General features: G+C 46.3%; 1 protein-coding gene and 1 long non-coding RNA gene across 2 annotated transcripts in view; both read left to right on the top strand.

The window, feature by feature from the left end:
- The first annotated feature begins 17,007 nt into the window (after window positions 1-17,007).
- Window positions 17,008-26,447, top strand: part of RCAN1 (regulator of calcineurin 1) — a 96,029-nt gene continuing 86,589 nt past the window's right edge. Inside the window, exon 1 of the mRNA XM_032630141.1 lies at window positions 17,008-17,389. Within this exon, the coding sequence (XP_032486032.1) occupies window positions 17,156-17,389 (234 nt within the window). The 5' untranslated portion in view covers window positions 17,008-17,155. The remainder of the gene's footprint in view (window positions 17,390-26,447) is intronic.
- LOC116752931 lies at window positions 17,406-21,138 on the top strand. The gene is made up of 2 exons (XR_004349650.1): window positions 17,406-20,558; window positions 20,818-21,138. It is a non-coding gene; the product is annotated as an uncharacterized LOC116752931 (long non-coding RNA).

Below are 26,447 nucleotides of genomic sequence, written 5' to 3'. Positions count from 1 at the left end.
CCCCGGCATCCAGGCTACCTATGGTAACCCCCTTACACAGACTTAAATAATGCGTGCTCTCAGTGGGAAGGAATCAGACAAAGGAAGGATTGGCAGGACAGAGCAACGGGTTGGATGTGACAGTCAAGGATTTGGGATTAACAGATACACACTGCTGTATATAAAGTAGATAAACAACAAAGACCTACTGTATAGCACAGGGAACTATATTTAGTATCTTGTAATAACCGATCATGGAAAAGAATATATACGTATGCATATATAACTGAATCACTTTGCTGTACACCTGAAACACTGTCAATCAACTATACTTCAATAAAAAAAAATTGTTTTAAGTGTTAGAGAATTTGAGTCCTTGTGATGGTTAATCTTATGTGTGGGTAGACTCGCCATGCGCTGCTCAGATTAAATGTTATTTCCGGGTGTGTCTGTGAGGGGCTTTCCAGATGCTTAGCGTTTGAATTGGTGGACTCTTAACGAAAATGGCTCTCCCCAGTGGGGGCGGATGTCTCCCAATCCACTGAGGGCCTGAATGGAACAGAAGGTGGAGGAAGGACGAATCGTGCCTGGTTGCTTCAGCTGGAAATATTGTGTGATTCCACTTATATGAGGGATCTAGAATAGTCAAATTCACAGAGACAGGAAGGACAATAGCTGTTATCAGGGGCTGGGGGAAGAGGGAGAGAGAGATTTATTGTTTAATGGTAACAGAGTTTATGCTGGGGATGAGGGAAAAGACTTAGGTGTAGACGATGGTGATGACTGTGCAAGCAGTTACTGCCAGTGGACTGTATACTTACCCGTGGTTAAAATGATACATATTAGGTATATGTGACTGCTGTTAAAAGAAACACAGAAATGTATTTTCTCAGAATTCTGGAGCTAGAAATCCAAAATGAAGGTATTGGGAGAAAAAAGAAGGAAAGAAAGGTAGGTCAGAGATTTTATTCTTTTTAAATGAAGTTTATACAATCTACTGTGATAAACCCAACATCTTAAATCCCATTGGAATAAGGCGGGGTACGAGTACATGCATGCGTACTTCCCCTAAGATCTCTGATAGCGTAAGGTGTACTGTTGCTCGTGGACAGGTGTGTGGCTGTAAGGACCGATGTGCTTCCCGTCCTACACAGCTGACCCACTGGAGAACCTGGAGGAAGCAGTTAGTTAAGACTGCCCGGGCCCATTCCATCATTCCTCAGATCCCTTGGAAAACAGCTTGAGACGGGTATTAAAGTATCTGGTCATCGTATTATTCTGGTGACCGGAATGCCTAAGACTGGTGACTTCCAGATTTTAGTGTGATTCAAATCATCTTAGATTCTTATAAATGCATATCCCCAGAAATTCCAACTCAGTAAGTCCGGTTAAGCCCAGGCGTCAGAATGTTTAGCATGTATGTCCAGTAAGTCAGGCATATGTGGTCACTGGATCCAGTTCAATAAGTCCTGTCTTAGGTACTCATTTTCTGATGGGAAGAAATTGTGCTTTGTCAAAAGCTATTACTTCATTTTTTTCAAACTTGCATCACAACACCAGTTTCATCAGCGTTAACGCTATGATCACCATAGTCTTGGAAATCTCATGGTGGCCCCAGTAACTCAGTAGAGTGTTGTAGGAGGTTACCTTCACCAATCACTGATGCACCGTAACCGGGGTCATCTCCCTTCTCACACTCAGGGTCATTTGAGTTCTGTTGCAGGTGTAACTGAGGTTTCTGGCCTAGGGCCATCAGAGGGTGACAAAACTCCTGAGCTTCCCCCATCAGGGGAAGAGTCAAGTACACCTGCCCTCAGGTGTTGTGACCTATTACATCAGCTCCCAGTTGGTGCTGGTGGTTTGAATGTTCTGCTTCAGAATCCATTCTCTATGTCCTTGAACCTGCAGGTAGAGCACCGTGAATTCTTCCAAGGTCTGGGTAGCGGTCGGTGCTCTTCAGCCCACAGCTGCAGGCCTCTGGGAATTTCCAAGCTGTGTGTCTCTGAAAGAGGGCTGCCAGGCCCCATATTCCAGCAAGATCATACCACTCCCACCCACCAGCTCCTGGGGAAACTCAGAAACACAAAATACTTTACACCAGTATTCCAACTGAAAGCCAGAGCAAATGTCACCAGGCCTTTCACCAAAACCCAAGGCCTCTGCCTGGCCCAGAGGGATGCTTCATTCCAAGCCCTGGTGCCTGTGATACTGCAAGCCCTCACATTCCATCCCTACTAAGTCAGCTTGCTAACCTGAAAGGCCCTGTGGTCACTTATCCTCTGACGGTTTCTCATCCTCATGCTGTTGTCTTCCCTTCACTGACTTATCCTCCCGTCTACTGTGTCTTCAGGGACCACAGCACTGTGTAAACATGCTCCCCTACACTGTCCTGCCTCTTCTTCACTGGGGTCATACCTGGGTTCAGACACCAGGGGAGGCCCTTACAACCTCTAAGCCTTGTATAGCTGTTCATCTTTCCAGGTCTCACCTGTGGAAGGGGTGTGAGTGTTCCCATCTCTTTCAGCATCCCCTTGCAGCTGTAGGAACCAGTCTAGTTATTTTAAGCAGAAATAGATTTAATATCAGATCTATGTGCTTACAAAACCTTCAGAAGGGCCGGAGAAGCAGGCGGCAGATGAGGCTCCCAGGAATGACTCAGAGAACTAACCCACCAGGGGAGCTGCCTCTTCTACATCCAGCAGAAAGCTCCGGAATCAGGAGGCTGCGCAGCCCGGGAACCTCTGCTTGCAGTGACAGAACACCTGAAGTGGTCCCTCCACACCTATTAGATCTGCCCGGGCAAATAAAGAGAGAAATAAATAGATGCCCCCGACTGTGCCTCTCTGTGCATCTAATCCCATTCCAAACTCAAGTCTCTCCTGGCTGTAGCTCCTCTGCAGCTCCGGAATCATGTCTAGAGCCTTGTTTGCAAGGCAGGCTGGCAAATTCAGTTTTAGCCTCTCCAGCCTCTGCAGAAAAGGAAAACCCAATGGAAGCAGGTTGGAATAGATGAATGAGATCTATCACAACAGCCACACCACCTCACAGAGGCATTAGGAGGAATCTAGCCAGCACCGTCGGACATTCTCCTCATTTCATTCACTCATTCATTCAGTAAGTAAGTACGTCAGTCAGTATTTATTGCCATTTATTGTACCAGGAGCTCAGTGATGAATGAGGCACAGTCCCAGCCCTCAAAAAGCTTACAGTCGATGCTCTGGACTGAACTGTGTCCCACCCCAAAATTCATATATTGAAGCCCTTACCTGCAAGGTGACTGCGTTTGAAGATAGGTCTTTTAGGAGATAAAGTAAAATGAGGTCATAAGAGTGGAGTTCTAATCTTCTAGATTCAGATAGGGTGACCCAGCCTTCTCTTTTTTCCCCAGACTGAGGGGGATAGCCATTCTGGTTATCAATGATGTATCAGGAAAGCTATAGAACAGGCTGCAGACAAGCAGACTTCCAACAGCTGGCCCTTTATTGGGGCAGAAACAGCAGAGCAGAGACCCCCCTTAACTAAAAGGAGCCCAAAGTCACAGACACACCAAACCAAATGCAGCTCTGGCACAAAGGGAAAGGATGTCGTTCCTGGTGGATTATTCTGAAAAGCAACTCAGGCAGGGTGTTGTGGGTGACCCCCCCTCCCAAAAAATGCATGTTGAAGTCCTAAATCCCAGTCCCTGTGAATGTGACCCTACTTGGAAACAGGGTCTTTGCAGATGTAATCAAGTTAAGGTGAGGGAGTATTGGATTAGGGGCCCCCTAATCCAATGACTGGTGTTTTTGTAGGAGAGGGAGATTTAGAGACAGAGACACACAGAAGAGAAGGCCATGTAAAGATGGAGATGGAGATTGGAGTGATGCTGCCACAAGCCAAGGAATGCCTGGGGTCACCAGAAGCTGGAAGAGGCAAGGAAGAATGTTCCCCTAGAGCTTTCAGAAGGAGCACGGCCCTGCTGACACCTTGATTTCTGGCCTCCAGAACTGTGAGAAAGTACATCTGTGACTTTGTAAGCCTACCAGTATGTGGTATCTTATTTCAGCAGCCCTTGGAAACTGATATACGGGCTAATCTGGGAAGGAGCATCAGAGGCTGAAACACTGCCTGGAGTCCCTTCATCATAGGAAGTTTCCTCCGTTAAAGCCAAGCGGCCTAGAATGGGCCAACCATTCACCAGCTAAAATGTTTCACCAGGGGCTGCTGGCAGCCCGAAGCAAAGTCAGGGCGTGGCTAACGCTTGTCCGCGCAGCCTCCCTGCTTCTTACTCCGCGGGTCTCTCCTGCACCTGGTAATTGGCGTCGCTCTGCACTTTCTCTCAGCCAGGAGCCCTGGGGTCCCCGCCTCGAGCTCCAGAACCTCCCACCAAAGTCTCCATTCCTGCTCCCCCTTTTAAAGTCAAAGGGAAACATCTCTTGGTACCCAGGAAGGAGGGCTAGAAGGCTGCCTATTTCCAGATGACATGGGAAGTCTCTGGGTATAACATACCCCCAAGCGCCCCCAGGATTGCCTGGTGCACAATGGGTGCTCACTAGAGACCCACTGAATGAAGGGTAGCCGTGCCTTTTGACTGTACCTTCTGCATCCTGTGGGAATCGACATCGATAGGAGCATATGGGCAGCATTACGTGGCAGAGATGTTTTTAAGCAGACAGATTCTGCAGTGCCTTTGCCATCACTCTTATCTGTGTAGGAGCCTTCTGGGTTCTCCAGATCTGATCCTTCTGCCAATGTCAGTCTGTTTGATGGAAAATGCTAGGGATCTGACCACGTGGGCATCCCATCCCTCCCTCTCCTTCTCATGTTCTTTTACCCTTCTCTCATTTCTTCTCTCTCCCAGCTTTTATAAAGGGATGTGGGCCCTTTCCCAGTGTTAGTGATAACATCACAGAGTCTGACCAGTGCAAAGCCATAATCCAAGTTTTTGAAAGTCTGTCTTCTAGCACTAGGTGGCAGTGTTTCCACGGCTTGCTGCCCCTCCCTTACCCTGCAACTTGCTAGGAGCGGCCCCCATAGACAGAGGAATTTGTTCTCTCACTGTTTAAGGAGGGAGAAACCCCCTCACCATTAGCTACTCTAAGACCGAATCATTCCTTTGACGTATGTTCTCCAATATTATCCCAGAGAGGTACAATTTGCAACTTGTGTTCCGTCAAGTTTGCTTGGCTTTCTTGCTTTAAATCAGGTGTTTTGTGGCCGTATTATTAGGCATTATTTTAATTAATATTTTTTCAGACGAGTTTTAGGTTTACAGAAAAGTTGAGCAGAAAGCACAGACAGTTCCCTTTTATCACTTCATCACCCCAGCCCCTCCAACAGCAGTTTCCCCTCTTGCTAACATCTTGTGTTGGTGAGGTACATTTGTTACTATTGATGAATCAATATTGATGCATTATTATTGACTAAAGTTCATAATACTTTAATCATATGGCATGACGATTCAGCAGAAGAGTGAACAGGACTTGGTGATTGGTGGTCTGGAGTGGGGGACGGGTCAGTTGGTGTGTGTGTGTGTGTGTGCGTGTGTAAGGCAGAGGGAGCAGTCTGTGGGATTCCTGGTTTCTTCCCTGCTGACCGGGCAGACTGCAGGGTACAAATTAAAAGAGAGCAGAGTAGGATGAGCAGGTTCGTTGAGAAAGGTGAGGACTTCTATTTCGGCCTTTTGAATTTGAAGTGATCTTTGGATACTAACCTGTGTTTCGGACCCCAGTGATGAGCTGGGAGGGTGAAGGGGGAAGAACTCAGTAAAGCCCAGTAAGCCCCATGGTCAAAGGTCACAATCCTGGGTCAAAGAGAGAGAGTCCAGGTGGAGAGAGCTGTTCTGGGTGAGTCTTGTCCATTTCTGTTTATTTGCCCTTCTGGTTCAAGGCACTCACTGGGGTGCGTGAAAAATATTAGGACTTCTGTTTTATTAGTTTCTATCAAGAAAGAAAGAGAGGAAGGAAGGAAGGGAGGGAGGGAGGGAGGGAGGAAGGAAGGAAGGAAGGAAAAAGGAAGGAAGAAAGAAAGGAAATTATGGTCTGTCGATCTGCTATGTGGGTTGACCCAGCTCACTCTCACTGCAGAAGCCAGACTGGCAGGTGTCACGGGGGTGCACCAGGCACCCCGATGGGACATCTGGGGCTCCAGGTGGCATGGGTTGATGCCACTCCTCACACCTTCCTTGTTCCAGAATTTTGCTGTTATTGAAGATCCCAAATTCCCATTAAGAGAATTTGCAGACTATCTCATCCAGTTTTTAACTAAACAAATCCTCGTGAAAATGGACAAAGGTGCCCACTACACAATGGCATGAAGATATTTCCAAGGAAGTAAGCAGAGGTGGACCAGAAGGGGGTGGGCTGGCACTTCTCCACTCCAGGTATGAGCAACCACCAGCCAATTTATGAAGTCTGAGCCTTGGCGGGAGTTTTAAATAAATCAATCAACAAACTTAACCTGCACCTTCATGGTCAAGGCAACAACTAACAATGAGTGAGAGAGTAACCACTGTCAGGGATGTGTGCTAGGGAGAGAACATTTTGAAAACAGAAGTTTGGAAAGGTTTCTATCATTAAGTGATGTTATTGCCAACAAAAGACATGTGAATCTCATAGCTCACATTTTAAAACTTGGAAACACCATTTTCTAACCCATTAAAAAGCTTCCAAGGGATTCTCTGGGGTTTAAAACTCATTTGTGAAGCATATAAAAACAAATAACTTCCAATTAATTTGCAGGAACCCCTCTCTGACATCAAGGAGCATGGAGAAGTACTAACCGCACCTCACCAATAATAAAAATAACTTATAATAAACTTTTGCATATTTGGCAGACGGGACTGAAAAATGAGTATTCTGATTTAATAAGCAGTGCACACAATACCCACTATGATTTTTCCAAAAGGATGAAACAAGTTCAATCACATCACTCTCACTAAGGCATTGTTAAAAGTAACTGAGAGTAACAGAAGATTTTTGACAAAACAGAATGTTTTTGATTGTTGATAAAGACTTTGCCTTCATTGATCTTCCAAACTAGAGGAGATGAAGATAAAAACACAGTTGAATGGGGAAATTGGGATTGACATATCAACACTACTATGTATAAAACAGATAACTAAAGAGAACCTGCTGTATAGCGCAAGGAACTCTACATATTGCTCTGGGGTGACCTAAATGGAAAGGAAGTCCAAAAAAGAGGGGATATATGTATGCACATGGCTGATTCACTTCACTGTTCAGTAGAAACTAACACAACATTGTAAGACAACTATACCCCAGTAAAAAAAATTAAAAATAAAAAAATTTTTAAACACACAATAAACATTTAAATTTGTGTTTATTTCTCTTTCCTTACACTTTAAAATTTTCTATTTCTGTGTATGTTTTATAATATGCATCACATGTATTCTGAATAGAGCTGGGGAGACAGATAACTCACAAATAAATGTTTTAATTGTATATAATATACACAGCTTACTAATGTGCTATCATGTACATTATCTGCATGTATTTCTATATGCACATATGATGGATGAACATATATTCATATACCGTATTAAATTCATATATATTAGATGCTATTGATAATTATTTTGTAGTATGTGTTATATTATACATATATATAAATATTGTACTTGTTTATACCTATTAATATATGTATATATTATAATTATATAAATGTATTCACATATTGTAATTTACATATGTCACACTACATTTGTGTGTATATGTAACCCTACATTTTCCTAGTCCATTCACCATTCACTCTCCCGCATTCTTGGAGGACTTCTTCACATTTTCTTAACACGCCTTAAACTCTCAATGCCCTGCCTCTCATCCTCACCCTCGGCTGACAGCGTTGCTTCCTATTTCACTGAGGAGATCGAAGCAGCCACAGGCAACCGTCACTATCCCCGCCTCGCTCTCCCATCACCCAGCCACCAGCACCTGTGCTGAACTTGCTACCTTCTTTCCATGACAGTGAATGGATGCCAGTCTTCTATCTGGGGCCCGCCTCTCCACTCATGTACCAGGTGCCCTCCCCTCCTATCTGCAAAGAGATGGCTCCAGAAATCCCCCCCACCCCACACAGTCATCAGGCTTTCCCTCTCTACTGGGTCATCCTCATCAGCGTGCAAACCTGGGGTTTCTTCTCCCATCTGTAAACACCAAAAAAAAACCCCCAAAACCTACAAAACTCTTCCCTTCCTCCCACTTCTTCCAGCTACTGTCCCATTTCTCTGTGCTCCTCTACAGCACAACTTCTTCAGTCACTTAAAGTCATCGCCTCCAATTCTTCTTATCCCAGTGGCGCATTTACCTCCCACTATTTCTCCAAAATTTCTCTTGCCGAGGTCAGTAATGACTTCCAAACTGTGAAATCCGAAACTCACTTTCCAAGGGTCCTCAAAGCCAGCCTTTCAGCAGCATTGGACACAGAGGACCTTTCTCTCCTCCGTGAAGCCCTCTCTGGCTTGGTTTCTAGGACACCCCACCTGCTCAGGCACCTGCTGACTGAGCTTATACTCCTCACTCCCTCCAAGGGGATCCCTCTCGACAGCCTCATGCCTTTAAATCCCACCTAGAGCTGCATCCCCCAATGCATGATCCCAGCCTTCTCCCCTGAACTCCAGATTCACTATCCAGTGGTCTCCCTGACAGCTCCCCTTTCAAGTCTAAGTGGTCTCTCAAGGCTAAGTTGCCCCTCTGTGAGCTCTTGATAAATGCTCTCTCCCCACGTGTTCCTCTCCAAGGGTAGAGGCAGCTTCTTCCTGGCAGCTGCGCAGATCACAAGCCTTGTAGTTAACCTTGACCCCCATCTTTCTCTTAGTGTGACATATACAATAACGGTCCCCCCAGAAGATTCCCACATGCAAAGACCTGGAACCTGTGACTATGCTACCTTTCAGGCGACAGGACTTTGCCGATGTGATTAAGGTAAGAATCTGGAGAATTGGGAGAGGATCTAGACCATCCAGGTGGACACCACAGTGTAATCCCAAGGGTCCTTATAAGAGAGAGACGAAAGGGTCAAGGTCAGAGCAGGACATGTGACGGTGGATTCAGAGGTTGGAGTGACACACAGGAGCACAGCTCTGCTGACCCATTTTAGACTTCTGACCTCCAGAACAATAAAAGAATTTGGGGGTGTTGTTTTAACCACTAACTTTGTGGTGTTTTGTTGCAGCATCAATAGGAAAAGAATACACTAAGGAAATCCTGTTGGCTGACCTTCAAAATATAGAGAGACTCTTAGCACTTTCTCACCACTTCAGGTCTTCCATCCTGATCTGAATCCCCATCACTTCTCACCTGGATTATTGCAGTAGCCTCCTGACTGGTCCCCAGCTTCCACCCTTGTCCCCACGCAGAGAACTGGGCACATAGCTCCTGAGCGAGCCCTCCTGATAGTCATAAAAAGTCAGAGCATGTTAGTTGTTTTCTGATCAGACCTTCCGTTGGCTCCCCGTCTCAATGGGGGTGAAAGCTAAAGTATTCACTGCACCTTACAAAGCCCTTTAAGATCAGATCCTACCACCTCTCGGACCTCAACGTTACTCATGCCCTGATCACTCACCCCAGCCATGCTGGCCTTCAAATGATCCCTTCAACAGGCTACGTAGGTGCTGCCTCAGGGCCTTTGCACTTGCTCCTCTCCCTGGAATGCTCTTTCCTAGAAGTGGGCATGTTACCCTCTCCCTTCCTCAGGTATTTACTCATGGTCTTCCCTGGCTGACCTAACTGACATCCGTCTCCCACCCCACACAAACAATTTCCAATCACTCTTCCCTGCTTTATTTTTTGCTCCTCAGTACTTATCAATGTACATCTACATGTCATATTTATTTATAACCAACAACTACACGTTGTCTTTATTTATCTTCTTTATTGCCCCCCCACCCGTCCACCCCCAGCAATCACCCAAGTACATTTCATGAGGGCAGGGGTTTCTGTCTGTTTTGTGTACCACCATATCCCTAGTATTCCAATGAAAAGGGGAGTCCCCAGAGTCAGAGCCAGGGTGGGTTTGGGCTTGAATGCGGCTGGCTTGGTGTTGTCACTTTAGCCCTGCTCCTGGTGAGTTCTCCAGCACCAAGTCACATTATGCAAAACACCAGGCACTGTTAGGTGTCACAGGCAAGTCACATGCGGCTCCTATGCTATAGGGTAAAATCAAAGAAGGAACCCATCGCAGTGGTTAAAACCATCCCTGAGCAAGGGCACTGGGAGAGGCACCAATGATGTCCTACCCTGACCCCTAAAACGAATAATGATGACATCAGCTAGATATCAGGACAGGCTCGCCCAGCACACACAGGTGGCTTCCAAGGACAGACTGTCAATAGACTGGGTGTGAAGTAGGACAAATCATTAATGTACCATCCATCTCACAGTCTAAAGAAGAACTCATAACAATTACAATAAGTAACTCGTCCCTAGACCCAGCCCCTGCCCTGGTTTCATTCCCTAGAAGCTGGCCAGAGGGGAAGATTGATTTACCTGTTATTCCTATGTTAAAAAACTTTAACATAGAGGAGAAGGGGGTCCAAGTGGAAGACCACAAGTAGAATTCCAATCCTTCCATTCTGAGCCCCTCCTCTGTGCCAGGAAGCGGCTCGACAAGGTTTCTAACCCCGGCAACACTTCTGAAAGGAAGCTATATTTCTATCACCTATCTATACGAGAGCATTTGGAGACTCCAACACGTCAAGTGTTCCCCAAGGCCACAGAGATAATAAATAAAGGACAGAACTGGAATTTAGACCAGATCTACCTGGCTTCTGGAGCTATACAGGAGATTGTGTGATACTATCACAGGAGTGATCATTTTATGTCAAAACAAAGGGAGACATTTTGAACCATAAGCGCTCACTGAAAATGCACGGGCTACGAACTTTCAGAAATGGACACCCATTTGCATACACACCCATCCCCCTTCTCCAACGGTCTCAAGATGCTCCAAATGACAGCCTGGCTTCTGGACAGCCATTGAGGTCTGGTTTCTAGGACCTTCCCAAGGCCTGGCTGCATTCCTGCCTTTGGCTACCATGAGATGCCTGACATCTTTAATTTAAACCAGCTCCAGGGGTTTTGGTTACTTGCAACCAGAAGAATCCTAACTCAAGTAAAAGCCACACAAGTGTCAGCAATTTTGAAAGAGAACTTAGAGTAAAATGTAAAAGTCAGTGAATTTTCTTTCTAAACTCGGAAAGGCAAAGTAACCAAATTCCAATATTTCCCCCCAAACCTAATTTATAATTCTGGCTTTCTGATTTAAAAAGCACCAGAAGACCATTAAAAATAACAGGGATTTTTAGGGGATTGAGAGGTACAAACTCTTCTGTATAAAATAAGCTACATGGATATACTGTACAACCCAAGGTATATAACCAATAATTTAAAAAATTACAGGGATTTTTAAGAGGGGATTGTAAGAATGAAACTTGAGTAGGGAAAATCATTCCTTTCTCTAAAACAAACGAAAACAGCAACAACATAGGACATATTTTCATTCATTTGACAGGAGGTAATAAAATGGAAATTTTCAGTTGGGTTATTTAAAGGGTTTACTGGTTTGAGCAGTCTTTGGAAAAGTTTATTCTTCGTAAAAGCAAACACTCAAAGACAGCTATTTGCCTTCTATCTTAAGTTTTTAAATGTCTATAATTTCCCGGAATGTGCAGAAATGCCTTTGGTTCATTTAATAAGCATTCAGCGGGTGCCTCCTGCACACAGCCCCCTTCCATTTCCAGAACAAAATAGGAAGAGATTGAAAGTGTCCAACAGCGAAACTTTCCCACCTGGCAAATGAATAGACTGGTGTATCTTCGCACAGGCATGTTTGCATAACTGGGCTGCGTTAGATGCAAGAGACAGGTGCTGAGAACAGAAATAACCAAATGTGACTTTCTCAGCACCTCTTCGCCTTCTGCATTCTGTATTTGTGATGGCTGACACGAAGGAAGTGTGAGGGGAGGAACGTGAATGGGAGGTGGTAGTAGGATACACTAATTGAAATGTGCATCCCTTCCCTCATTCCAAAAAAAAAAAAAAGAGAGAATCACTGAGAGCAGCTCTTTACCCATGTTGGGTTCCCCTCTTTTCTGGGTATCTAAAGATGTGGATCAAATCTGCTCCTTCAAGCCAATGAGGAGGAAAGGCTCGCTGGATAGAGGCCAAAGCAGGAAGCAAGGGCAAATCTTAGATTCCACTGCCACTGTTAGAAGAAGAGGGACAGCTAAGAATTCCCAAAGGATGCTTCGGGAATTTTGTATCTGTGTTATGGTGAAATAACTCTTAAAAGATTACCCTCTCAAGTTTAATTGATTTCATCCTTAAAAATGTCTGCACTTGGGAAATTCCCTGGTGAACCAGTGGTTAAGACCCCGAGCTCCCATTGCAGGGGGCGCAGGTTTGATCCCTGGTTGGGGAACTAAGATCCCCACATGCAAAGAGGTGTGGCCAAAAAGAAGACCCCTAAAAGAAAAAATAGAAATGTCTACACTCATACTTAAGTAGCATGTTTTGCTTCGTTTCTGCCTGTGCTGTTGACAGCTCATATTTTCTGTTTTTTTCCTCCTTGGGAGAGACCACTGATTGCTGATGTTAATTGTTAGAGTCAGTGGGTGAAGGCATAAGACACAGCGTCTGCTATTCTTAAAGACAGAAGTTACTATCAAATTTTATTTTCTAGATGGAAAGGAGAATCTGACATTTTATTACTAAAGATGTCTTCTGCGGTAGGGCAAGAACCTTGGGCACCCAGATGTGGAAGGCATGATGGTAATCCTATTTATTGAGAGTGTCAATGGAAAAATGTTGCCTGTCGTATCAGTAAACGAAGAATGTTGCAGCCATCAAGCCATCACATTACAGCCTCCCCAAAGGTGAGCCCTGAGGGAACGCATAATAGAAACAGGATGCCCACCATCAAGCCATCAGCCTGCAGCCACCCCAACAGTGCCCCCTGAGGAGACTCACGATGGGAAAGCACAGTATACCGGCCCCAGATAGCTAAGGTGCATAGCAAAGGAATGATTGCACTGAGCCCAGATTCTTGCATCTTCCCACACAGAGAAAAGTGATCAATTCTTTAACTTGACACGTCTGGTTTTCTTGATTTAAGAGTAATCTTTTGATGTTCCAACTACCTGGTCTTTTTTGCAAAGACCCCTTTATATCCTGGATCCTCCCTTACCTCTTTGGAACTGTCCTTCAGAGCAAATCCTTGGCTTAAGTCCTCAGTATGTCCACCGAATAAAACACAATTCTCAACTTTTAGGTTGTGCATTATTTTTTCAGTAGACAAGAGCTTCCATGATTTCGCTCTGATATTTTGAGAGCTCTCTCTGTCTCAAACAGCTCACGCAGCACTGGCCCTGTATGTGTGAGAGTGGGCCCTGCCTGGCCGGCTCTTCCAGGCATCATCACTTTGAACTGCCTGAACGAACATCTTACTTTCTGCTCTCAATCCCCTTACCTCTCCCTTTCCCCTTCTTTGTCTCTGCTTTATTTTCCCTCTCCTCCACCATTTTGCTTTGGTTCCTTCCCCTTTTCTGTTTCCTATAGTCCCAAAGGGCAGAGGCAGTGCTGGGATGAGAGAAAGAAAGCTGTTGTCCTGCTTCGCCATTTGCTGTGTGTTTGCTTATGGGGAGGTCACTCCATTTCCTGGAGCCTCAGTTCTAAGGATCTGGAGTCATATTAACTGTTTGTGAGAACGAGGTGAGCTAGTTTAGGTGTACCCCCATTAACTCTTTAAGAGCCACCCAAATAAAATTGATGTTATTACTGCAGACATACAAACAACTACACAATATTACCCTCTTTGCTGCCTGCGGAGGAAGAGGAGAGAGAGAAACGTGGGACTCCGAAGTCACTGAAGGAATGTGTGAACATTTTGTGTCTTAGTGATGACTCATAGCGTTCCAAAGTCAATCACAGGTAACTTTGTCTTCGTCACTTGCCTGAAGTGGAACTTACTCTTTCCTCTCTTAGCTCAGTTTCTTTCCTTTGTACTTTTTGTCCCCCAGGCCCAGTCCGCTTGCATCAGTGGTCTAGGGAAAGCCGGGATTGAAAGAGATTGCTGTCCTAAGGGTGATGACAACACAGACCAACCCGGCCATGGTTTGGCTGGGTGTTACTTTTCAAAAGTGGTGCCTGAGGGGCTTCCCTGGTGGAGCAGTGGTTGAGAGTCCGCCTGCCGATGTAGGGGACATGGCTTCGTGCCCCGGTCCGGAAAGATCCCACATGTCGCGGAGCGGCTGGGCCCGTGAGCCATGGCCGCTGAGCCTGCGCATCCGGAGCCTGTGCTCTGCAACGGGAGAGGCCACAACAGTGAGAGGCCCGCGTACCGCGAAAGAAAAGAAAAAGTGGTGCCTCATCCCCTTTGTTAGTTTTTTCAGAATTCTGGCTGAGCTTTCAGAGAGTTTTATATTCCGTGATGTCACCCACCCTGCCATACTTCATCTAACTCCTGATGGCCTTTATTACATTCTCTTTTCCGTAAATACCAGCTTTATTGAGATGCGGTTCACATACCATAAAATTCCGCCCTTAAAGTGCAGTTCAGTGACGAGTAGTATATTCACGGAGTTGTACACACATCACCACAATCCAAGTTAAGGAGTTTAGTGCTCTTCTAAGTATGGGAAGATGCAAGAGTCTGGGCTCACTGAAATCTTTCCTTTGACATGCACCTCATCCTATCTGGGGCCAGTATCCTCTGTTTTCACATCCTGAGTTTCCTCAGGACTCACCGTAGGGAGTGGCTGCAGTCTGATGGCTGCCAGATGGCAGGTATTCTTTCCTTGCTGAGTTTCCTCAGGGTTTACCAGCTCATGTTGGACAGCTGCAATCGCTGATGACTGTGCCATCCTTTGTTTACTGATATGTCAGGAAATATTCCATTTCTCATTCCCCCTTCTTTATTCCCCCAGTCCCTGGCAACCACTAACTACTTCCTGTCTCTATGAATTTGCCTACTCTGGACATTTCATATTCATGGAAACATACAATAGGTGGCCTTTTGTGACTGGCTTCTTTCACTTACCATCATTTTCAGCGTTCTTCATGTTGTAGTATGTATCAGTACTTCATTCCTTTTTATGGTTGAATAATATTCCATTGTATGGATCTATATCTGGTTTACCCATTCATCAGTTGATGAACTTTTGGGTTATTTCTACTTTTTTGGCTACTGTGAATAATGGGGCTATGAACCTTCCTACATAGACTTTATTTTATTTTATTTTTTGCGGTACGCGGGCCTCTCACTGTTGTGGCCTCTCCCGTTGCGGAGCAACAGGCTCCGGAAGCGCAGACTCAGCCGCCATGGCTCACGGGCCCAGCCGCTCCGCGGCATGTGGGACCTTCCCGGACCGGGGCACGAACCCGCGTCCCCTGCATCAGCAGGCGGACTCTCAACCACTGTACCACCAGGGAAGCCCCTACATAGACTTTTGTGTGGACATATGCTTTCATTTCTCTTGGGTAGATACCCGGGAGAGGAATTGCTGGGTCATGACAACTCTCTATGTTTAACTTTCTGAGGAATGGCCAAACTGTTTTTCTGAAGTGGCCGCACAGTTTTACATTCTCACCAGCAATATGCGATGGTTCCAATTTCTCAAGATCCTTGTAGCACATTCTCTTTCATGAGCTATCTCTGCATGCATACCACTACTCGCCTTGGATTTAAACTCCTGAAGTGCATGAACTGCACTGAGATTGTCAGAATAGTAACCACAGCACACGCAGGTTCTGAGTAAATCTCAGCTGTTAGTTGGATAAACTTTTAATTATAATCACTACAGTTCCTAACTAGAAGCCTACGTTAGGAGAAAATACAGGTCTAATTTCATGTCTTCCAAAGACACCTACACATAAACAGTACTGCCGTTTATTGGGCCCTTACTGTATTCTTACCATATATGACGTAATTTTTCAGATGAGGAAACTGAGATTCAGCTTACTTGTCCAAGTAATTAACAGCAAAGCGGAAATTTAGACTCAGATTTTCACTGAACCACATTGCCCTTCACATTGAAGGAATTCTATTTTGCAGGAAAGGTGGAAGGGGGAGAGGGAGAGAGAGAGACACTTATTAGAGGACCTCCGTTTTCTATCTATAAACTCCCCAAAGGAAAGGACCAACGTTTTACTTCTTTCGTTAGCTCATATTGTTCACAGTACATAGTAGTAATTCAATAAAAGTATTTCTGATTATATAAAATTTGAACAATGATATAATGACTAATAAGCTAAAATCTAAAAGTAAGGTATTGTCGCAGGGGAGTGGGATGAATTGGGAGATTGGGATTGATATATATACACTACTATATATAAAATAGATAACTAATGAGAACCTACTGTATAGCACAGGTAACTTTACTCAATACTCCGTAATGACCTACATGGGAAAAGAATCTAAAAAAGAGTGGATGAGTGGATGTACGTATACATATAACTGATTCACTTCGCTGTACAGCAGAAACGAACACAACATTGTAAAGCGACTATACTCCAATAAAAAATAATTTAAAAGTAAAAAAAGTAAGCTATTGTTAACCACGGTCTCGTTCAATTCACTATTGCGGCTATATCTGACGATATACGGTAAGTATCTAACCACTTGCCAAAGGCCATAGCCAGGACTATATCTCGTTTAAATCCCTCAGAGTTGGCCTATATGCCTCAAAAACGTCACCCATGGGAACCACAGAAGCGCTGATTCTCCAGCTATTAACCCTGCGCCCAAGACACTGCCTGGAGCCTTCAGCTGGCATCGGATGTCAGAAAAGCGGAACTGGCTGAAGAGACCTTTGCCCCTAACCAACATGGCCGCTCTGAGGCTTCAGGCTGAGGGCGGCAGAATGATGATCACGTGAGAAGAATCCCGATCCTCTATTCGCTTTCTCTTCCGGACGGCGGGGGGAAATGACCCACGTGGGCCGGCCTTAAAGGGCCCACGTCTAAATCCGCCGGAGCTCCGCCCTCGTTGCCGGGCGGGCCAGGCGCGGAGCGGAACGGCGGCGGGCGGGGCGGGCACTCCGAGGCCGCGTCTCCGGGAGCCGTGGTGACCGCAGCCCGCTGCGACGTAAGCCCGAGGAGGTTAACCGCCCAGTCGGCGGACGGGAGAGCGCGAGGATCCCGTGCGAGCCCGGCACAGCCGGCGGGGGCGCACGGCCGCGGGGATGGAGGACAGTTTGGCCGGGCCCCGGCTCGGGGCGGCGGCCGAGGCGCGAGCGCAGCCCGGGGTGACGCTGCGGCCCTTCGCGCCGTTCTCGGGGGCTGCCGAGGCAGACGAGGGCGGCGGCGACTGGAGCTTCATCGACTGCGAGATGGAGGAGGTGGACCTGCAGGACCTGCCCAGCGCCACCATCGCCTGCCACCTGGACCCGCGCGTGTTCGTGGACGGCCTGTGCCGGGTGAGGGCCGGGCGGGGCGGCCGTCGGGCGGAGGGCGGACACTTGTTGCCGGGAGGAGGCAGCGCCGAGGTCCGGCCGGCCCGGGGCAGCCTCTCCAGCCGGGCCGCCGGCGGGGCGGGAGGCCACCCCCGGGGACGCGGCAACGTCCCCGGCCGCCCTGCCGCGGTCCCCTCTGTCCCGGTTGGGGTGGGGGCGCTCTCCCCGAGGTCCCAAGTCCCCAGCACCTGCCGGGCCGCGCGCTGCGCGCCCAGAGGCTAGCCTTTTACCTGGGCTAGTAACCCCCTCCTAGCGACGCTCCAGTCTCCGGGTGTTAACTCGGGTGGGGAGGGGGGCGACGTAGTAGGAGACAATCGGAGGATGAATTAGCTGCCCGAGCGGCCGACGAGCTCGTATCGTCATCTTGGGGCTCGGACCGTGCCGGGCACTTACTCCTTTGAGGAGGGGGTCGCCTCATTCATGGGGAGGAGGAAACAGACGTTGAGCGGCGACGTGACTCAGTGTTACAAACAGGACGGCGTCTCGGCATTCTCAATCTGCACGCCTGGAAGCAAAGCCAATGTTTGGGTGAGGATCCGCGGTTGCTCATTATCTCGCACTTGGCCAGTTTTGGTGGAATGGTGTTGGGGGGAAGGGGCCCATTTTCTACGCCTTTAGGATATTTAGTCTGGAATCTTGCTCCCTGAAGGGGTGACAGGAGACACTCAGTACAGGGAGAGTTGGATTTTTTTTTTTCCTCTACATCCCCAGGGTTTAGACATGTTGGAGGGAGAGGGGGCAGGTATGAGTAACCAAGGGCGGTGGGGAGGAGGAATTTATTTGGAATCTGCAATTAGTGTGCAGAATAAAATTTGGACAACGTAGGCGTTGCAGAATAAAGCCTGTCTTTGAGAGAGATGCCCCATTAGGAGAGCAGCTGTCAAAGAAAGTGCTGCTTTCAGTGCTTGGCTCTGAGTCTGCATACTGTCTATGAACTGTAGTCAAGGTGGCTGCCAAGAGGAACACCACTGTGGACCAGAGAATGGTGTGCTTAAGACCCATTTATTTATAATGTATAGGCTCATCGACTCTCAGGATTTACAGTGGCTGTGTGCTTAGTTAAGGTTCCATGCGTGCTTTCTAAAGGAACTATTGGCACAAATACAGGGTCTCACTCATTTTACTCTCCAGCCTTTTCCCTTCTTGAGGCTAAGGTCTAACAGCATATCAAGTCTCTTTCTTAAGGGTCCTAGGCTCTCATGCTAAAGAAACAAGATCAGATCATGTAAGATGCTGCTTGTTTGCCTAGCAATTCATAGTTTTACGGTCTTCCCAGTGTTGGGGACCATCCTGAAATTGCTTTGTCTGAAATGTTGCCCCCTTTGGTTGCTCTTCATTTTAACTAATATGTGTGGAGATTCTGCTGTGAGCCGGGCACTGTTCTAGGCTCTGAGGGCACAGCAGTGAATAAAATAGCATTACTGCTTTCAGAGCTGGCATTTTTGTTGGGGGAAACAGACAGTAAACAAATAGATAGCAAATTTGTTAAGAGGTGTTGGTGCTATAGGAAAAAGTTGGCCTTGGAAGATGGGGGGGGAAGGGGAAGATTGCTGTTTTACATAAAATGATCAGGGACAGGCTTACAAGGTGCTGTTTTGAGCAGAGACAGTGGGCTAGCGTTCATTCATTCATTCACTCATTCATTTATTCTTTTGCTGTTTATCGAATGCTTACCATGTTCCAGGTACTGTTTTAGGTCCAGTGGATAGAGTGGTGAACACAGTGAGCTTCCTGCTTACGTACTTGGGGTTGAGGAAGAGATAGGCAGTCAAAACAAGTAAGTGAACAAGGTGATTTCAGATGGTGGTCAGTGCAGTGCAGGACATACCCAGGATGATGTGATCGGGAGTGACCAGGGAGAGGAGAGAGACTGGGTGGTATCAGTCAGGGCCTAACAGGGACCCGGTGATATCAGTCAGGGCCTAACAGGGACCCTAAGGTATCAGTCAGGGCCAACAGGGACCCTACGGTATCAGTAAGGACCTAACAGGGACCCTGTGGTAACCAAGAACTGGTTAATTGGGGCAGGACTGAGGGAGTGTTGGGAGGAAGTCGTATTGCTGGAACCCTAGGAGAGGAGCCTCTTGGCAGGAGCTACAGACGTGGAGGGATCGAATTGAGATGCTGAAGCCGCGAGTTGCAGGTAAGAAATACCCCAGCTTGCCCCAGCTTTCTGATCTTGTTGGCAGAGCCCAGCTGGCAGCCAGGAGGCCAGGGAGTCCAACCAATGCAGTCCGTAGGTGGGTCAGCCTTCCAGGGCCCAGAGAAGAGTGGAGAGAGCAGAGAATGGCTCTGGGATCAGTGCAGGTAAAGAGGATGTGCGGAGAGGGTCAGCACGCGGCCGCTTTAGACTGAGTGGCCCCAGAAGGCCACTCTGCACAGCTTGGACCTGCCTGGCAGGAAGAAGCTCCTCATGTAGATTTTGTGTGGCTGGCGTCCAGGCAGAGGGAATAGCGAATACAGAAGTTCCAGTGCAGGGATGAACGAGTGTGTACAGAGGGCCCAGTGAGGGCAGTGGTGGTGGCCGAGGTTGACGCAGCCGGGGAACGGTTCCATGGGAGCCTGGAGGCCCTGGGAGGGATTCGGATCCTGTTCTAGTTGCAAAGCTAGGTGGAGAATGTCTTTGGGGGAAGGAGGTTGGGTGGGCAGGAGAGGAAGCAAAGAGGCCCCTTAGGAGGCTCTTGACTTTGGTTGTCAGGGGAGCTGTGAAGGTGTCTGGACTAGGGTAGAGACGTGGGAGACAGTGCCTGTCCTTTCCATTCGGGGGTCAGGAGCCTCAGAATGTGGACAGTGGGAGCTCCGTGCCTTGGTTGCCCATCTCCAGGGTCCTGCAGAGACCGTTGGTAAGCCTTCCAGTAGAAAGATAAATTTCTCATTTAGCTGAAACCATTCCTCCAGGTGGGAAGATGTGGCTTCTGAGATTTCAGTCTGACGGCCTTATTATTTTGAAGGCCATTCTTATTAAAGCTGGAGTGTCACCTTTGGGTGGTGTAATGAAAACATGATTCTACTTCAGGTCAGTGGTATCTGACCCTTGAGTCGGCGGACCATTGACTGCATTGCCAACAAAAGTCCCTGTGCTGGTGGTGTGGCCACATCCTCTGTTTAACCAGTCTGTTGGAGGATCGTCTGGGTGAGTGATGGTGTCTTAACCTGTTAGGGCTACTGTAACAAAATGCCACAGATTGGGTGGCTTATAAACAATAGAAATTTATTTCTCACAGTTCTGGTGGCCAGCATGGCTGGGTGAGGGCCCTCTCCTGGGTTGCAGACTTCTTGCTGTGTCCTCCCATGGTGGAAGGGATAAGAGAGCTCTGTGGGGTCTCTTTCATAAGTGCACTAATCCCATCATGAGGGCTTCATCCTCATGATCCCTAATCATCTCCCAACAGCTAACACCATAACCTTCGGGGGTGAGGACATCAGTATATGAATTTGGGGGAAACAGACATTCAGATGGTGGCAGATGGTGTGAAGGAAAAAGGCTATGTCAGTGTTCTTTACGTGTGTTCATATCAGTCTCTAACCTTAATTGTAAAGTAAAGAAAGAAATTGACCTGAACTGCCAATTCATTTGGGAATTTATATTGGAAGCCCATTTTCTAACTGTAACAGTTGGATCTGATATGTAAAATTTGTTTTTGTTAGCTGGATCATCAAATTATTACAAATAATTTATAATTAACATGTTCATTAAATGTTTATCCAAAAAATAACTGAAACTGTATCGTCATTAATTTCAAGCAATATTATTAGAGAGATTCACACCATTACAAATGAATGAAAACTTTTATTAAAATAAGGTTATTTTCGGTTGTACAGATATTTGCTTAGCATATTCCATTACTGTACTTTTTGTGAACTTTTTTCTTTTTACTGAGAAAGCAAAGCAGTGCTTTGAACCGGTAATTACATGTGCTTTGGATTGTTGGCAGTGGTTCGTTGGTTCCCTAGAATAAAGGTTCCTTCAGTTGTCACCAAGCTAACCAGAAAGTTAGAGTTCTCAAATAATATTGTTAGTTTCCAGGCAGTAGATATAATTTCATAGAGTAATGGAAACGAAGGCCATTTTTCTGTTGTCTGAGACCTGAATGTATATTTGATTGACAGCTCTGCTAGTGGCTCACCTTTCTTAAAACAAACGCCCACATAAGATTTATGATACTGGCGTGACTTTCTTTTCAAAACATGAAATATTCTGATAAGGCATGAAAGGTGGTTGAGGGGTGTCCTTAAATTCTTTGTATCAGTGAAGACCCCTGAGAAACTCTCATGCCCAGGCCTCTGCAGACCAATTCCAGTCTCAGGGGCTGGGAACCACCTGGAACGCTCCCCAAGGTGAGTCTGATTGGGAGCCAAGGTTGCGGCCCATTGTCTAGCCAGAAGGGGTCTAGCCTGACCAGAGTCATTGTTGTATCATGAAAAGATTATTGAATAATTGATCATTGGTTCCGCTTTCAGCCAGATCTGTGCCTTGATTTCCTCTAGTCCAAAATGGGAGTCAGGCCCCTAGTCGGGAGCCTCCCTTCTCCTAAGTGCCATTTGACCTTGTGGCTGGAAAGCAGAATGACCGGCTGTCAGCCTGAGAGCCCAGCCTTTGGGCGGGTGACACACGAGATAAGAACACATACCTGAACGTGGGGTCGCCTCGGGGCTTTTGTACACATCCTCTCGTGCTGCTGCTTGCTCTCCACCAGACGTCAGATCCCGGGCTCGTCCCCCCAAAGTGTGTATTTCGGTAGACAAGATATCACTCAGTAGCAATTTGATGATTGAAATGTTTGAAGCTCCAAGGTGGCACAGCTGAGATGCATAGTTTCCGCCTGTATGGTTGTATATGCTTGGCCGTGTATCTGCTTGTTCCCATCACAGTGTGTTGTAAAATGTGACATTCCAGCAGGATGGTAACAGTTGGGGGTTCTATTACAGTGTAACATCCCCGCCTTCCTAGGCCATTTTCACTTTTCATCCTAGTGTCACAGGGATGTGGTTTCTGAGATTTAAATTAAGCATAAAATGTCCCCTGAAACCTCCTCAAGTGTGGAGAGATATTAAACCCAATATGGTATGGTTTCATTTATTTGGGAAAGTTCAGAATGTTGTAAGTTTAAAAAAAAAAACCTTCATATTATATATGTGCAAAGTTTACTTTAGAAGTTATCCACTATTTCCCTAATTTTAGAATTTCTGACTCTTAAATCTATCTATCTATCTACATATGTATATATATATTTTTTAACGTCCGTGAGGTTCTTTTGATCTCTCCTCTCCGCTTCCCTCCCTAACAAGGGTTTGGTCCCCTGTTCAGCACCATCCATTGCTCAAAGCATTTCTTCTTCAGTAGCAATAGCTTTCAACGTTATTGCCAGCAACTCCCAAGACAATTACATAAGGGAGCCAAAAAAAGAAAAAGAAAAAAAAAATAGGCTTTGTGATAGAATAGCTAAAGCAGAGGCTGTTTGATTCCAGTGTTTATATTTCAGGCTCTATTCTTTCCTTCTTTCCTTTCTAAAAATGTCATCAGATGGCACAGTCCCCTCTTTTGCATACATGCCACTGAGGGGCCTATTTGCCCTGTTCTGTGAATGCATCCCTCCTGTGACAGTGACTGCCGTTGTGCACGTATCAGTGTGTGTGCTGGGGGTAGGAGCAGGGAGGGGACTCCTCCGTGTGCGTTTTCTGTGCACAGTTGTTAGGACCCATTTCAAGGGCTGAGGGGGAGTGCCGGTCATTTGAAATACAATTCAGTTGTGACAGAATTTCTTCCTTTGTAAATATGAATCACTGTCCAAACATGGGGACGCTGACAGTTAATGAGACAGTAAGTGACTCTGCTCTATTCTCTGAGCAGTGATGGGCTGTACCATGGCCGTAGAAAGTAAAAATAGCTCTTCTACCCTTCTTGGGCAGAACAGAAACATTTTCAAACTTGAACATCAGGAAAATATTAACTCCCTTAATTCAAACTTTGACGTGGAAGAAAGGGTTGGCTTCATGTTATGTAGATTTCAGTCACTGTAGAAATCCTTTATTTGATTTAGTTGGTGTCCAGTGTTTTTGTTTATATTTTTAACCTCTAAAGATTTCCTTGGTTTTAAAATGCTCACATTCCCCTTTGAATTGTGTCCGTGCGGAGGCAATGCAGCACGATAGTTAAGGGTATGAATCTGAAGCACACCTTTACCACTAACACCAGTGTGACCCTGGGGAAGCTATTTACCCTACCGTGCCTTCACTTCCCTACCTGTAAAATGGAGGTGCCAGTAGTACTAACACCTTATGATGTACATAAAATGCTTGTCCCAGGGACTAGGACATAGTAAACACATAATGTAAGTTGTGTATTATCTACTGCTGTGTAACAAACTAACTCAAGACTTAGTAGTTCAAAACAATAAACATTTATTATCTCACAGTTTCTGTGGGTCAGGAATCCAGGGATGGCTTATCCTGGTGCCTCTGCCTCCACATCTGCAACAAAGTACCAGCTGCGGTCTCATCTCACGGCTCAACTGAAGGAGCGTCTGCTCCTAGATTGACTCACGTGGTCTTTGGCAGGATTGCATTTCTGGTGGGTTGTTGGACTGAGAGCCCCAGTTCCTCAGTGGCTGTTGGCTAGAGGCCCCCCTCAATTCATAGCCACACAGACCTCTGGCTTCCATCAGAGCAAGGGAGAAAGGACATGCAAGATGGAATGCAGTTCACAGTCTTCTTGTGACCTAATAATCTCAGAGTGATATCCCACCACTTTTACTGGATTCTCTTCATTAGAAGTGAGTCAGTAAGTGCAGCTCCCACTCGGGGGGTGGGGGGCTTACACCAGGGCGTGAGTCCTGGTAAGTGGAGATCGCTGAGCCCATCTTACAGGCTGCCGACCACCGACCGTTACTGTTTATTAGGACATTTTCTTCCTTGTAAACTTTTCTGACTTCTTGGAGCAGTTAACGTTCAGAAATGTTTATGAAGGTATTTTCTCATCTGATTTTTTTAGCTTCAGCTCTGTAAAGAATACAGTTTTAGACTCTACTACTTAACATAAAATACCTCATTGATAGGTTTATAGCTAGGTTCATAGCAAAAGCCGTCAGCCACTACACTTCTGAACCAAGAGCTCTGGAAACTAAAGCTTTTTGATGTTGAGAAGGTTCAGTACTTTTCCTTTCATTACTAATTTCAGCAGGTGCAATGTGAAGTTCCCACGTGTAATCATAATTAACACCGTAGGAAGAGGTGTTTGAGGTTGGCCTGAATTCAGAATTAAAAGACAAAAATGTTATTTGATTCAGAAAGCTAATTTTGGATATTTTTCATGTGACATAACAATAGCTTGTTTTACTTTATTACCTTTATAATTTTTGTTAACTTTTCTGCTTTACTTTACAGATAATAAAATAGTTTCTATTCATTAATGTGAAGTGCTTTATGTGTAATATGTATCATTTCATCTTTTGATAAGAACTCTATGAAATAGGTACTATTGGGCTTCCCTGGTGGCGCAGTGGTTGAGAGTCTGCCTGCCGATGCAGGGGACACGGGTTCGTGCCCCGGTCCGGGAAAGATCCCACGTGCCGCAGACCGGCTGGGCCCGTGAGGCACGGCTGCTGAGCCTGCGCGTCCGGAGCCTGTGCTCCGTGACGGGAGAGGCCGCGACGGTGAGAGGCCCGCGTACCGCAAAAAAAAAAAAAAAAAAGAAAAAAAAGAAATAGGTACTATTATTCCCATTCTGTGGACATGGAAACTGAGGCCAGAGGAGGCCAAGTAACCTGTCCCAGATCACATAGCCAGTAAGTGCTGGCCCTATGATTCAAACCTGGTTTTAGCCAACTACAGAACCTGTGCTGGAATCACCTTGTATGCAGTAATGCACGTGAATTTTTCATATCTTTCACACCTTATTTAAACCCTAGGATATCTCTATGAAGAAAGTGCTTTTATCCACAGGAAACTGAGGTTCATCGGAGTTATAACTCTGTTATTCTCTAAGCCATTTATTTATATTTAACAGATCTATTTGAGTGCGTTTTGTACATCAGTGGCAGCCCTGATGATATTCTCGAATTCAAGCGGAAGGCAGTGCCTGGGCGATGGAGTCAGGCAGACCCGGATTTGAATCCTAGCTCCAGCACTTCACTCATTCATTCATTCATTCAACAAGTATTTCTGAGGGCCTCCTGTGTTCTGAGCACCGTGCTGGTTGCAAGGCCAGCTGTGGGACCCCAGGTGAGTCAGTCAACCTCCCCAGGCTTGGTCTCCCCCATTGCAGAAGGAGGACACTAAGCCCTACCCCACAGTCACGGTGAGGTCAGTGTGAGGGGGCTGCGGCCCTTGGTGAATGACAGACACTGTCTCTCCCTTTGTGAGGCTCACAGGCCAGCAGGGAGGACACACACTTTTTAAATTGTGTGTGTTATGTAAATATAACCAAAGAGCTTAACAGATCCATAACAAACCACACGTCCTTGGGCAAGATATTCACCCAGACCTCAGTTGCTTCACCTATGAAGTGACCGGGGTTGAGCCCGGATCATCTCAGCGAGGTCACTTCCAGCTCTGTAAGTGGAGCGCTTGCTCCCCTACAGACCTTTCCCAGTAGCAACTGACTCAAGAAGAGAATCTTTCCTAGTGTGACTCTAGTTCTCTTCCATCCAGCTTCCCAGCCTCCTACCTGCAGGGGAGACGGAAGTTTACCTCTGTCCATTCTAGGTTTCCAGCTGTGGCTCTTTAACGAAAAGGTGGGTCACAAGAGAAAAACAGAAGTCATTAATGCGTGCGGTACATGTCAGGTGGGAGAACCCTCATCATGACGTGGAGGCTTAGAACTCGGCTTATGTAGCCTCTTCGGCAAAGAATAAATTGATAGAGAAATGGCAGGAGGGAGGAAAGGAGTTTCAGGCTTCCACATGGCAGCACACTGGGGAAGTAAATCCGTGGGAGGAAACTGATGGGTGCGTTTGCAGATTCCTCTGTAAGAGTCTGGAGTCATCTCCATTAAAAGGGGCATTTATATCCCACCTATAAGCAG

The sequence above is a fragment of the Phocoena sinus genome, chromosome 4, assembly GCF_008692025.1.
Source record: "Phocoena sinus isolate mPhoSin1 chromosome 4, mPhoSin1.pri, whole genome shotgun sequence".
Taxonomy (NCBI): domain Eukaryota; kingdom Metazoa; phylum Chordata; class Mammalia; order Artiodactyla; family Phocoenidae; genus Phocoena; species Phocoena sinus.
Note: the sequence above shows the minus strand (reverse complement) of the source record. Positions and strands in the feature narration are given on the sequence as shown.